The sequence below is a fragment of the Gigantopelta aegis genome, chromosome 8 (genome assembly GCF_016097555.1).
Source record: "Gigantopelta aegis isolate Gae_Host chromosome 8, Gae_host_genome, whole genome shotgun sequence".
NCBI lineage: Eukaryota > Metazoa > Mollusca > Gastropoda > Neomphalida > Peltospiridae > Gigantopelta > Gigantopelta aegis.
Window position 1 is genome coordinate 53,879,333 of NC_054706.1, and position 15,041 is coordinate 53,894,373.

Here is a 15,041-nt window from a genome sequence, read left to right on the forward strand (position 1 = left end):
ACTGGCAGAACAAGACCCACTTACAAAAAATGTAAACAACATAATATTACACCTTGCGCACGACAAATAGATCCCAGAACTATTGCAGAGTAATGCATGAATCAAGGCGTATATGGCATATCATCTGTATCGGTTATACTGTATAATATATTAAAACATAGTCAACCTGGTTAAAACTATTATTTATACTAATTGAAACATTCATAAGTGAGAGTTCTGTTTATTTGGTTTCTATGACGGAACTTTTTATTTTCAACAGTTCCGGTTGAATGGGAGATAACATTGTTATTAACTCATATGACAATTCTGCCGGAACCGTAGAAAACAACCTAGAATTAAAACACTCGGTTGAAAGGGAAAGTTTAATACCTACCACAGGATTTTTTTTTTTGGGGGGGGGGGGGGTCACACTTATAGGTAAATGAGGTATCGAAATATTAAAATTGAAATTGAAAGATTGTGTTATGTTAAAAATATATACATACAGAGACCTGTATATAAATAAAGATTTTTTAAATGCTGGCTTAATAACCGCCCCCCACCCCACCCCCAACTGTGCCCCCATTCCAGATGCTGTTCATGTGGCTTGCACTAACTATTAAAACATTATAAACATAGTAATGTTTGTTTGTTTGTTGCTGTTTCAAAATATATGAACATTAATTTTTTTAAATTTGTTTGTGTGTAATAAAATTATACATACAGGATTCTTTTAATACATAAATCTATAAATATTATACACGATATAAAAAGGCCATAATTTGGGATTAAAAAACTCGTAAATATGTAGCTGTATGTGTATCAATGTGTGTGTGTGTGTGTGTGTGTGTGTGTGTATTTGTGTGTGTGTGTGTGTGTGTGTGTGTATGTGTCAATGTGTGCGTATTTGCGTGTGTTCGTGAGTGTGTGTGCTTTATGTATGCCTCAGTGAGTGCGCGCACGTGTTTGTGTCTGTCAAGTCTAATATACACACACTAAGAACCATTCATATAGGAAGTTTTCAGTAATATTTATTATTTCAGACATCTCGCCTTTGCCGTTGGCCAAGATCGATTTACCTTATATTTGCGGTGTTCCCAAAATAAAGAGGAAATACCGAAGAGACAACAAACTAATGGCGGAAATTGCAGAGCTCCAAAAATAAAGAGGAATTATTATCCAAGGGACAACCAACTGATGGCGGAAATTGTGGATTAAACGATCTGTCAAATCTCTCAACTGAGATTTTGTCAGCACCATGGATGATCTTGCAGAGATCAAGCTGGATATTGACAGAAAACTAGAAAGGGTTAACTGCAATTTTTTTTTCTTCTCCCTACTGTAAACTGTACACAGTACTGTGTCTGTGCGGGTGGTGATTGGCAGCACATGAGAATTCGTCCCCTCCCCTACATCACGGCCCATGCCACATGCCCCACCCAAGCAGTTTTGGAACGATTTCTTGCCTGAGCAAAGATTTTGCCCTTTCTGCCCCAATAAAATTGAGGAATTGTGGCTAAACTGTACAGCATACACAACAAATATGAAATAACTGATAGGGATGAGATTCAGCTCAGTGGTTTGAGTGCTTGGCTGAGATGCTTGAATCACAGGATCGAACTACCTCAATTGTTCCAAATCAATTTTTTTTTTTCCTTGTTCCAACCAATGCACCACAACTGGTCAAAGGCTGTAGTATGTGGGAAAATGCAAATATACAACTGTATCTGGTGATTCGGCGCACTTGGTATTTTGCTCAAGTATGCTTAGGAAGTTGTCAAGTTGTCGGTGTTTTTAACAAATTAAAGTTAAAAAGGGGGGCGGGGGAGAAGTTTGGTTACCATATTGTTGTGTGTTGGTAGACTTGTGAAAAGACATACTCCTTATTTTGGTTACAAAAAAGTGCAAAAAGTAAATACGAAATTCAAGCAGACTAGTCTTTCAACTGAACTGAAAATGATATCGGTCTGACATTCACGGACAGTTCCAGTTTTGCTGAACCGATCAGTTTTAATATTATTTTTAATAAAGATTTCAAGATATACAAAAAACAATAAAGATGTTTGTAAAGTGACCCCCTAATGTCGGATACATTTTTTTTTTCCATCTTCATCGAATGAATCGATCGCTGTGATAAAATATTATCGCCAGGTGATAAAAAGTAGTTTCGTTTTTGTAAAGGCGGTATATATATTATTTGGCACTCAAGATAAATGATTTTAATGATAAACACTACCACTTCCGTTGTTTTGATAAGCGTTCATATCCCCCCAAAATTAAAAGTTTACAATATTTTATAAAGAAATGCTGAATAAACAGAATGACAAAAATGACAGAAAGTAAAAATCATCAGTTACAACCAATTGTACATCTGCAACGGAGGACAAAATATCAGACGATAGTTAGTGGAAACAAAAGACAGAATGACCGTTCTGGTGAATCACGTGACAAATTTGGCGCCAAATAAGTGAGTTGTTTTTTTCAATCGGAGATTGCCGAATCCGTAAAAATATTTTCATTTCTCAATTAAAATATAACTTTTATTGTGTCTATTAAACATACAAATGGATACAGATATGGGACAAAATAGAGGCTGTTAAAAATACTGTTAAATAACGTTACGTTAACTGTCGTAAATGTTTCGTCAATTGCTTTGTCGTACACAACACAGATTGTTTTCTTTGATGTTCAGTGTGCAGACTGATCGTTGTTGTTTTTTGTGTGGAAAAAAAGTGTGCATTTGGAAATAGCGAAGATAAGTGCTGCAAAATAAAGAGGGGCACACAAAAATAAAGGAGGGCGGAGAACGTGAAAGGAGGGTGGCAAAATGGAATAGCAGGGCGGGGCGCCCTTTTTAAATAGAGCAGCGAGAACACTGAATTATATCACCGGACATGCAAATCGTTTTAGATACAAGGGGGTGCCTATATTTATGCACCATTTTAAAATGTTTATTTATTACAGACATAAAACAATTTGTAGTGTATTTCAAATTATACACTTCTTCATTGGTGAGAGACACATTAAAAAAAATATTTCAGTGTTCACATAGAAAATGGTCCTTGAATGCTTAGGTGCGCCGATACACTGAACAGCACTGTAAAAGATCTCTTTCTGCTAATGGAAAAATGTAGCAGGTTTCCTTTGATGACTACAAGTCATAATTACCAAGTGTTTGACTTCCAGTAGCCGATGATTAATTAATCAGTGTGCTCTAGTGGTGTCATTAAACTAAACAAACAAACAGTAACTGATATTGCTAAAATAACAGATATGAAATTAAAGTTTAAATTTATAAAATGACAAACTTAATATAAGTGTTGTATGGGGTATTATTCAGCATAATACATTTAGTTAACAGTTTAGAAATGGCAAAATATACTATAGATTTAATGTTTTTAAACACCAGCCAATGTAATGAATGTGTCACTGAAAGTTAACTAATACATTTATTTTTTCAGGAAGAGAACAATCTCTTTATGCTGAGAGAATCTCTCAAAAAGAGTTCCACTAATACACAGAACATGCTTGGAATTTTGACCAGTTTTGAAAGTCGCCTGCAGAGGCTGGAAGATACAATTGTTCCTGTGTATAAAGAAACAGAAAACCTTAGAAGAAGACAAGAAAGTATCCTTAAAACATTCTGGTGTCATTGGAACATACATGTATACATGTACAGTGAAACCTGTGTAGACTGATCCCTGAACTAACCGGAATTCTATCAAAACCAGCCAAGTTTCATGGTCCAGAAATGTCTAAATTATAAATTGCGTCCCTCTAGTCACTGGAACATACATACATGTACAGTCTGTCCTGGGTCAAGTCTCTGGCTATCCAGAGACGGCCCAGGATGGACATGCCTGAAACCTTAGTGGTATAGGGGCATGTTAAAAAGTTTCAAGTCAAGAAATGTACAGTGAAACCTGTATAGACTGAACACTGAACAATTTCAACAAACAGGAATCCTGTCAAAACTGGCCCAGTTTCATGGTCCCAAATTTTCTAAATTATAAATCACGATCCTTTAAAAACCAGATCCTGTCTAAATCTGATAAATATTAGGTCCACAGCATGATCCAGTTTAGACAGGTTTCACTGTGCAGGACCGTAGCTAGGATTTTTTGTTTGGGGGTGCAACTGAGTAATTAATAGTCTAAAACTCCTTAAATGGTTAAGAAGAGAATTTTCTTTAAGTTTCTATAATGCTTTACAGATTTTTTTCTGTTGCCCCCCCCCCCCCCCCCCCTGCTAGCTACAGCCCAGCTGTGCATGTATGTAACTGTATGTGAAGATCCTTATACCAGCTTGAACACCATGTCTTTGATAACTGTATTTATATGAAACTTGCTTAAACTTTGAAATTTGCCATATGAATTAAAATGGTATTAAATAGTTGATGTATGTGTAATGTACATTATATAATATTGGATAATATGGGCCATTTCATGATAAAGATTTGAACCAGCTCATGAATTTGGACTTTTTCATTCCCCTTCAATAAAAATATCTCTAAAACATTTTTGTCATTTATATACAGTTTATTGAACCTTTTGTAAGATGCATATTATGTTCGATTTAAATAATATTTTATTGTATCATGCCAATTATAATCGGATTGGTCAACAGTCATAGCCTGATAAATATTCCTCATGCACACAGCTAATCTTTATGTAAAGGGAGCAGGTCATCATAGCTATGCTTTACTAGTCTCTTGGGAGTCTATATATTGTAAAAAAAGATATATAGAAAAGATGGACTAATATGTTATATATAAGATACCCATATTGTTAATATCACTTGACTGTGTTGAGATATTGACAAGACTCTACAGACGATGGATGTGGTGCTGGGATACTACCATGTTGCGAAGGATGTGGAAGAGGTCATCAAAGAAGGGTGGGTATAGGAATGATTTCATTATGCATGGGAATTGGGTCAGTGATTTTGATTTTTTTTTTTTAACTTTGGCAACAAACTCCAAGAATTTAGTTTTCAGTGTTAATTTATTGAATTTTTCTTAATATTTGAAGAAAACAAAACACCTATTTGTAAACTAACTGATTGTTAATGTGGAATGAGTTATTTACAAAAACAAAAACCACTCCAAAAAAACTTTTTAATTTGTGGACCCATGGTCTAAAAACTATTAATTTCTCAAGCCTGTTTTTAACTTTTTGTAAATCTACAATTAAATATGCTTGTTAAATTCCCCTTGACTATTCAGTCACTCTGAGCACTTTTCTTAGTACTTTAATTATTTTGGTTTCTGTGTCTGATTTTGTTACTTAATAGTCCAGTATAACTATAATTTGAAATATTAATACTGTCGTATTGATTTGCACAACAAATCGTTTTTGAAAAATGTAGACCTACATGTACATTTTCTAAGATTTAACATACAGAATATGTAAAAGATATTTTTTATTTTAAATTTGAATAATTTCATTTAGACCTGCATCCTGTGATCTGGATATTTACATTTCATACATGGACAAACTACTGAAGGCCATAAGATATTTCACATCTACCAACCCGGCCGGGAATGAAATAGAGGAATTGGTAAGTTTTAGTTATACTGTTATAATATATACTGAACTCCATAGAAAACGCACCACCCAATTTTCAGTTGTTATTGCAAAAGCATGTGTGTTTGGGGTAATTTATTGCCTGTCGGAATACATCCAGTTATACAAAATCAGTTAAATGTATTATTTTTTCTTCTTGTATCCTTTTCACAACTACAAATCTGACTGGTGCATTTTCAATGGAGTTCAGTATACATACTTTACTACATACCTATTCAATCTTACTATAGTGATAAAGACAATTTCAAACCATGTGATAAATTTATCTTGTATCTGGACCGGACCTTTTAAGTGGGGAATTCCCTTTTTATTTTTACAGTAGTTAATGCCTTCTTGTTACATATGCCATATATGATTTACAAATTATGTCACATGGTATTTGAAACATAACACAAGATTGCTGCAGAGTATGATTCTTAATGTTAAGTAAATCCATAAAAGGAGTATTGATTATAGATTTAAGAAAGTGTAGTTATGACATTAAATTAAAAAACATTTTTGTACAGAATAACAGGTACATGTATGTAATAAATATAGAACTTTTATTTTAATAAAAAAAATTACATTTATTATACAGATATTACAGAACTTCACATATGTTGCTTCCTATTTACTGGATGTATTTATTTTGCACAAATACATATCACTTGACCGCTGTGCAATAAATAGGAAGAGAAAACAACATGTGAAGTTCTGTATATGTATAGCTCAATGATAGAATGCTCTCCTGAGGTATGAAGGATTGCAGGATCTATTGTCCCCATTCTATCTTTTTAAATAGCCATAAGTTAAATTGTACTCAGTTGTCGTTAAATACAGATTTCTGTATTTAAACTGAATTTTTAAGACTACAAAACACAGTGAATATATTTATGTCAAGTGACTAAAATCACTAGTCATTATAAAGTTAAGATTTAACCAAAGTGTTTATTGTGTTAATTTAATTAATTTCAGAACCATATCTTTGATGATGGAAAATGTGCACTTCAGCTTGAGTTTCGTTCTCTTCTCAATCGTCATGGACGACCAGTGCCTCCTATAGTCATCATGGATCAGTTACAGATGGATGACGGTAAGATATAATATGACAACAACAATATGCAGGGTTCATATGCAGAGCTAGCTCTGGGTGAGAAGAAAAGTTTGCCAAATTATCTATTAAATAAATGTCAATTATTACATGTAATTTTTACCAAATTAAAATAAAATTAACCAGTTGCTTTTAAAATTCTCAATTGGTGAATTTGGCAAGTGACAGAGTCAGCTCTGGTATGGGTAATTTTTATGACCCTTAAAGTTGTGGGATTTATAAAATGTAATTTTGATTTTTATACAGATTCATTTACATTAAGAGCACTTGGATGGACAAAACTGTGATCATACATTTGTTGTATTTAAACTTATGTCTTAAAAACCTACATTATTTTCAGAAATACCCCCTGCTGGTTTGGAAACCGATTCATTTATAATGGAGCACTTCTCAGAAAAAGTGGTCTCCCAGTTGCGCTACATATCTCGGTGGCTGGTTGCTAACGGCACTTCAGCTGAATTTTGTAAATCCTACCACACATCAAGGATGGCAATACTGACTCGATCTCTTCAAGGGTTAGTTTACTGTAAATCTCAATTAACTATTAGTGATCTTAAAATTTAGCGAAAACCAAATCAGTAACATATTAGCGACATAAAACTTTAGTGAGGTTGCCATATCAGAAACAAACAAAAACCCAATAAGCTTAAATTGATAATCATGTCAAATATGAGCCTTCTGTGTTGAAAAGATGCATACCTGGACCACCAAAGGTTTAACAAATGAAAAACATCTAATTTTAAAATTAATATTAAAAATAACATGATTATTCCTGCTAACTGGGGGCAGCCATTTTGTTTTTGTTTTTTTGTTGCCTCCGATACTTCAGCTTGGAAGGGAAGTGACGTTGCCACCTGTATTGAGTAAACTACTCCTGTATGCAGTGTAAACAAACGAAGTAATTTAAGGCACGGCGCTTTGTTTTGATCAGCATGAATTGTAAAACAACATAAATGCCCAGGTAGTATAATAAACTATTTAACTAAACATATTTCAAAATGCATTAATAGAATGAAATGGGGTTACAGTATTTTTTCCTCTGCAAAAATCCAAAAATATTTGTTGTTTGCATTACAAGCGTCTTAACCAGTATACAAACTGAATAATTTCTGTTTATGTGAATTTCCCTGTCCTGGGTTATGTATTCTGGTTATTCATTTGTTGCAGGTTGAAAGAACACCTGAAAACATCGAGTGCAAGTAGTGGCAGTAAAAACTTCCAGGGATCCGCGTCGCCAGCTCTGGTAAATATAGTAATAAACAAAACGATGATAGAATACTTGTATACATATGGTGTGAATGAATGAATGAATGAATGAATGAATGAATGAATGTTTAACGACACCCCAGCACGAAAAATACATCGGCTATTGGGTGTCAAACTATGGTAATGCAAATAAATAAAGTGATGATCAACATCAATATAAAAATTCAAAAACAGTGTAAAGAACTGTGCAAAAACACAAATATCACAGAATTTTACGGATACTGAATATTACTCAAAACTTCAATTTTGTGCTGTATTGGCCATTCTCAAAGAGAATGTTACACCCCTGCACCACGGTGAGGTTACAGCACACGCAGGGGACATGTGGTGTGATATGTCATAAGATTGATATCTTTTTCACTGGGCCACAACCACAACAGCTTAATTACATGCATATGATATGAGTAGGGATGGGTATTGCCCACATTTTCGTATTGCGATTTATTGCGATACAGGAACCTGAATTGCGATACATACCACGATATATTGCGAAGACTAAGTCTTAAGTATTAGAATTTATAAAGTGCTCTAATATCATGTATCTAATATCATGTACATTTTGTATAACTTGAAGGCATACTGTCACATATTTAAGGACCTTATTATTTGTCTAAAAATTATATTAATTTTTACAGACCAAATCTAGCTATTGCATCACTTTAACTACACCATGATGGCATGAAATCCATGTCAACCTTCTCAGCAATGTTAGTTTTTGAATTATGGACCATTGCCATAATTAAATTATTTTTACAAAATATCATTAATAAGTGGAGTATGGTGGTTACGTAGATGGTTGAATAAAGTACATTTAGGGACAAATCAAATATATATATTTTTAAGTAATACTTTGTTAGGCCATGTAATAGGTCAGTGGTCTGTGACAATATGCCTTTAATAACATGATGCACCAGTTAATCAAAATTTGTTCCGAACAAGAGAAGCTATTGTTTCCTTTCTTAAACTGGTAGTTTTTATTTGAAAATATAATACGTGTGATTAACACATTTACCAAATATATATCAGCGCAACATGTCGGATGTGCTATAAACATATTGTGATACGCATTGTTCAAACTTCATATTGCGATATACTGGTTATACTGCGCATATCTAGATATGAGTATATCACATACAGGTACATCTTGCTGCTATATTAGCTTAGGTGGTCATCAACTGGTTTCTTCTTTATTTGTTTAAAACCAAATATTTGTTCAAATAGCTAATAGCTGCTGATTGAGGCATATTCAAATAAGGCAGAAGACCTAGAGGTGAGAGAGTAGAATTGAGCATTTTTTCAAAGCAAAGCCTGAGTTTGTTACATTCACTGAATTTACTTTTTTGCTTAGATCCAATTACGGTGCAAGCATGTTGTCCTGGGAACTCACCTAGCCTATCATGTTGTTTAAGATGACAAATATGAGGATCACAAAATTATTAATAACATTTCTTTGATGGTTATCAGGGTTCCAGCTGGAAAATTTTCATTAATAGCCAAAGTTATAGCCAAATGTTTTCTTTTATAGCCACGATATAAATTTTATAGCCAAAAGAGCGGATTGAAAATTTTAATATTTATATTTGTGTAATTTATTCTCAAATTCATGTGGTGTATTTGTCCTAGTGAGCAATACATTTGTGATTCTTTTCAGGTTTTCTTGAACTGCTTTTTAAATGGCCCATTCAGATTGTTAACAAACTATAATTATGAAATAAAAACAACCCGAGGTAAAAGTGTATATGTTTAAATTTTATTTGTGTCAGAAGTCTGTGGTCGGGATGTTTTAATATCTTCGTACGATCAACAAGCCTATCGCCGATAGTATGGCTATCGGTGGTCGAAATGTCAACCAGGTACATGCCGTCATAATTATCTTTAGTTTCATCCTCAGTAGTGGAGGCGCAAGTTTCAGTTGATTCGTTGATGTCGGTGTCAGCTATGTGGACTTCCCAAACGGGTAGAAGCATATCTGTTATTTGTACCTGAGATTTCAAATTGCGATCCCGTTTATACTTGGTTGGTCGCGGCATTGTGTTGTAATCACTGGCGGTCCCGCAATGCTTAGCGTCACCACGTGATAACTGTGATTAAAGATCGCATTTGAATGAGCGTTTGATTTACTAGAACAATGTTTTAAAATTAAACCTAAACAATGATACAAAATGCAAATTATCTTGGTAGATAAAACATAAGAATATATTTCGGTGTGAAACTTAAATACAAAATTGTGGACCCGCATATCTGGCGTTTTAATAGGTTATACCGAGCTTACGCAAACTGAAATAAATATATTCATACGAATGAAGTACTCGATCGAACAGAGCCCTGTATGTGGATTTTATTCGTGAGGAATCGTTAACGATTTGATTGGTTCACGATTCACTGCATCCACATTTTATTTTATTAAGGGCAAGGGTTTCGCGCGTATATTTTCTTTGGAATGGCGGCGACATTAAATATATATATATATATTAGGAAAATAAGATAATCCGAATTTCGGGAAACATTGGTTGAACAAAATAAATTGCCATTTTGTATCGCCTGATTGACCAGATTCACTGCATCCACATTTTATTTTATTAAGGGCAAGGGTTTCGCGCGTATATTTTCTTTGGAATGGCGGCGACATTAAATATATATATATATATTAGGAAAATAAGATAATCCGAATTTCGGGAAACATTGGTTGAAAAAAATAAATCGCCATTTTGTATCGCCTGATTGACCAGATTATAGCCAAATTTGTGATAATTCGCCAATTGGCGACAATGACGAACGGCAGCTGGAACCCTGGTTATGATTTTTTTTTTTTTTATAAATCTTCCAAACTGAAAGGTGATAATGTTGTTCCATAATAATATTTTCAGGGTATTAACATGCGACCAACGAAAGAAAATCCTGTCCGAAAGAGCATGAAAAAAATTGGGTATGTTTTCCCGGAAATAAAGAATATGATGAAGCAGCCACAGTTGTCTGATGTTAATTAATAGATTGTAAATGTTTGGATGTCCTATTTCTATAAATCTCAATAATGCAATACTTTCAAAGGGGAAGTATCAAAGTTGTATAATGACCAAAATATTTATTCATTTTTGTCTTTATGCTTACTGTGCGTCATTAAATAAAACATTTCCTTATGGTTATGGTTGGGGTGTCATTAAACATTCATTCATTCATTCATTCATTCATTTTTGACTCGCCTTTATGAAGTAAAGCGGCTTCAGCAGTGTCAACGTTTTGCATTTAGATAATTTTTCATAAACTATAAGTCCTGGGTCTGTGAAACATGGTTTATAGTTACACTTATGGACGTTCATCACAGTACACCGGAAACGTTTAGGTGAGATATTTAATTTCTCAGAATTTTTGTTCTTGTCAAATGTACACTGCAGATTATCCATTGAATTACATGTCCACATAAAATTTTACATTAACTAGTAATTTCATTTAGTAATTTTTATAAATTTATATTATTAAAATCTAATTAGGATTAATTTGTGATGTTACAGTTTGAATTTAAATTGCATCTCCATATTCACATACAGCTAGGTGCTATTTTAATGGATGCGCAGTGAAGGTATTCTCGTTACATTGTTTGGCAAAGCACTTTAGAAGAAACCACTAATTATGTCAAGTGGAAATCATTACAGTTTTGATATGCTTTAGTTAATTATGCAAAGATTACATATGGGGTCTATTAATGTGTAGTTATTTGTCACAAATACATCATTTAAAAATGATGAAATGCATGTCTGATAATTACAACCTTGAGAATGTGCCTTTGAAACTGAAAGGGGCTGGATATAGCCCAGTGGTACAGCATTCGCTCGATGCGCAGTCGATGTGGGATTGATCCCCGTCAGTGGGCTTATAGGGCTATTTCTCGTTCCAGCCAGTATACAACAACTGGTATATCAAAGGCCGTGGTATGTACTACCCTGTCTGTGGGATGGTGCATATAAAAGATCCCTTGCTGCTAATCGGAAAGAGTAGCCCATGAAGTAGCGACAGCGGGTTTCCTCTCTCAATATCTGTGTGGTCCTTAACCATATGTCTGATGCCATATAACTGTAAATAAAATGTTGAGTGCATCGTTAAATAAAACACGTATTTCTTTTTTTTTGAAACTGGAATGGAATGACATAAGAAATTAGATAGACATAGGTATACAACTTGGTAGTTGTTAAATTATACTTAATTTTGAAGCAAGACATGCATTACATAGTGTATGGTTAAAATGTAATTTTGGAAAAGCATGACTTAATTTCTTAATGTGGCAGGATTGCCTGTTGTACTTATGTTGTAGGATCGAAACCTCTTGGCCATTTTTGTTCTGTCTCAACCAATGCACCATGACTGTTATATCAAAGGTCATAGTATGTGCTGTCCTGTCTGCAAAGGTTCATAAGATCCCTTGCTGCTCAGAGAAAATATGTAACAGGTTTCCTGTAAGACATACATGTATACTATGTCAAAATTATCAACTGTTTTGACATCATAGCCGATAATTAATGTGGTGTCATTAAAGCAAAACCAACTTTAGTAAATTTAATTTGCAGCTGATTTTACAGAATTATATTCTTTATTACATACAGTATTGAATTACAAACGTGTTATGTGGTCAGTTAAGGAACTCGCAAAAATGTGGCCTCTTAAAACAGTAAAGACTGCTTAACAAAGTTCATCACTTGAATAAGTTTATGATAAAACATTATTTTATTTGATCTATTATGATTGTTGTTTCTTATTTATTTCAGATATAAATCATTGAAGAAAAGTGCATCTTCACTAATGAAGTTGCCCTTTGAACCAGGTCTGTTCTGCTACTGTGACTTAATTAGACAAACCTACTTTTAATACATATGTCTGTCAATCAACTTAAAACATTGTCAGATGAATATCTTTTATTTTGTATATAAGAACTATTAAGCTTAATGTTGTAGTGCATCTATTAATTCTAGATTTTGTTACTTTACATAAAGTGGAATAGACACGAATAATCATCTGAAACATGGGCCGCTTTTAGATTTTGCATACTAACAACAACTTGTAATTTTTCTTATTCTGTTCGGTCACCTCTACTTTAATTATTTTTGTAGGTCATAAACGTCGAGGATCGTTTACAGAGATCATAACGGAAGAACTAATTGACGTGGAAACAGATCTGTACATCACCATGCTCACAGCATTGCTTAGACTAATGCAGGTATTTTGTTTGCTTTAACCTGTTCAACTTTTATTACATGTATGCACATGTTCGTTGGTATTTTTAATGTGATAATTTACTCTGATACTTGATTTTATTGCCTTTTTTTTAAACGGAGATAATAAAATGAATATATTTGACTCTTTATACTGGGATTTCCAGTTTTTAAGCCAATGGGCATCATTTTTTGTGTCCTTAATCTTGGTATTCATTCATGTACTTACCTTTGTTTGACACCCAATATCATGTGTTTTTTGTGTTTGGGTGTCATTATGCATTCATTAATTTCAGTAATTAACAATGTTTCATCAAAATGTAACATTTGAAATAAAAAAAATTAAAATGATCTATGATATAGTATGCCCCCCCCCCCCCCCCCAAAAAAAAAACCCTCCTACTTGTAACCCCAACTATTCATAGCCTATTAATGTATCAAAATCTGCCCTGCATGAAAAAGATAGGACATCCACTAGATATAATGAAAATAAGTTGCATTTCATTCCTATCATTAGGTCCAGTTTGGAATATATTAAAAAAAATATTTTTACATGAATTAAAAAAAAAAGTATTCATATTCATTATTGCTGTCTGATCTTTTCTGGAACAAGGATCTATTTTGTTTGCGTTCTGTTTGAAATCTTTCCATTTTAGAGTGAGTCCCATCTGATGAGTGGAATCATTCCAGAGAAACATCAAAGGATGGTATTTGATAACATAGTACAACAGTCACTCGAAACGGTCGTCAGTGAAGGAGAGGTACGTACTCCTTTTACTATCTTTAACCTGCATATATATATACCTGGTTACAGATTCCTGAAGCTATCTTAGCACTACGATATTGTAAAACTGTTATAGTCTCTATACCATCAAATCAAATCCCATAGACGATAGTGTATCAATCAACATATACAACACGGATTTAAATACTACCACCCCTCACCCTTAAAGTGAATCAGAAAAAATTGGGGTTGAAGCTGCTAATTTCAGAAATAATGGGTAGCATCTATGACTACCCTAGTTCCGCACAAAATTTTAGTACTTTTATTTACATGTACCCCATACATGTTTCAAGCTCAAGGTTACTTGACACAGTGGTACTAGATGAAATAAAATTGCGTACATTTTTTGCCCAGATGGAACTAATTGTTTTCACAACCAACACACTCACATTTATCACCAATCACAGGACTTGTGGTGTTCACTTCTCTATCAAAAGTTGGGTGCATCTCAAACTTTGAACCAGCCGGAAGTTATTTGGTTTAGTACTACCTGTAGACTAAGACATAACTATTTCACACACCATAGCCTACGAACGTTTTACAATATCGTAGTGCTAAGATAGCTTCAAAAATATACGCCCTGGCTCTCACCCACAATTACAGTTTTATTGCTTTATCTCTTTTCCCCCAATTATTAATCAGTTATTCAGAATCATGACTATCTTTTGGCATTTTTCTAAAAAAATTTCATCTGTTGACAGCAAGGCACCATCTGAAATCAATAATGTGAATTTTTCATCCTGAGGCCTGATAAGCAGTTGCTCACACTTGTTTCATACTCGCCTAAAGATGAAAAGTAGTCGCCTGTCATCATTTAGCTATAGTGTCAGTTTTAGTTTTGCTTGTTTAAATATGTGGAACTGCTGTTCTAATTTAAAAAAATTCGCCTGGAATTATTATTAGGAAAGCAAGAGATTGATCACTTGCTTTTTGCAAACGGAGATATTTGCAGGGATATGAGAGCTATGCGGAAATGTGCTTTTACATTTCGTCTAAAAAAACCAACAACATGATGTTCAATACTGTTGATCACACAAGGTTCATTTGCATGTTTTCACGGTTTCAAGTTTATGATGTGTGCCTTATATTATAAGTTATAACCAGTTTAGATTTGTTAACATTGAATAAAATTTTTG

General features: G+C 33.8%; 1 protein-coding gene across 4 annotated transcripts in view; it reads left to right on the forward strand.

Moving 5' to 3' along the window:
- Positions 1–1,110: 1,110 nt before the first annotated feature.
- Positions 1,111–15,041, forward strand: part of LOC121378950 (exocyst complex component 7-like) — a 43,715-nt gene continuing 29,784 nt past the window's right edge. For all 4 annotated transcript variants that reach the window (XR_005958786.1, XM_041507345.1, XM_041507346.1 and 1 more), the window contains exons 1-11: positions 1,111–1,288; positions 3,441–3,606; positions 4,791–4,875; positions 5,430–5,538; positions 6,519–6,636; positions 6,995–7,169; positions 7,822–7,897; positions 10,788–10,846; positions 12,678–12,733; positions 13,020–13,126; positions 13,778–13,882. Coding sequence is in view for 3 of the 4 variants with exons in the window: in XM_041507345.1 (XP_041363279.1) it covers positions 1,238–1,288; positions 3,441–3,606; positions 4,791–4,875; positions 5,430–5,538; positions 6,519–6,636; positions 6,995–7,169; positions 7,822–7,897; positions 10,788–10,846; positions 12,678–12,733; positions 13,020–13,126; positions 13,778–13,882 (1,107 nt within the window). In the remaining variant the exon portion in view is untranslated. The remainder of the gene's footprint in view (positions 1,289–3,440; positions 3,607–4,790; positions 4,876–5,429; positions 5,539–6,518; positions 6,637–6,994; positions 7,170–7,821; positions 7,898–10,787; positions 10,847–12,677; positions 12,734–13,019; positions 13,127–13,777; positions 13,883–15,041) is intronic.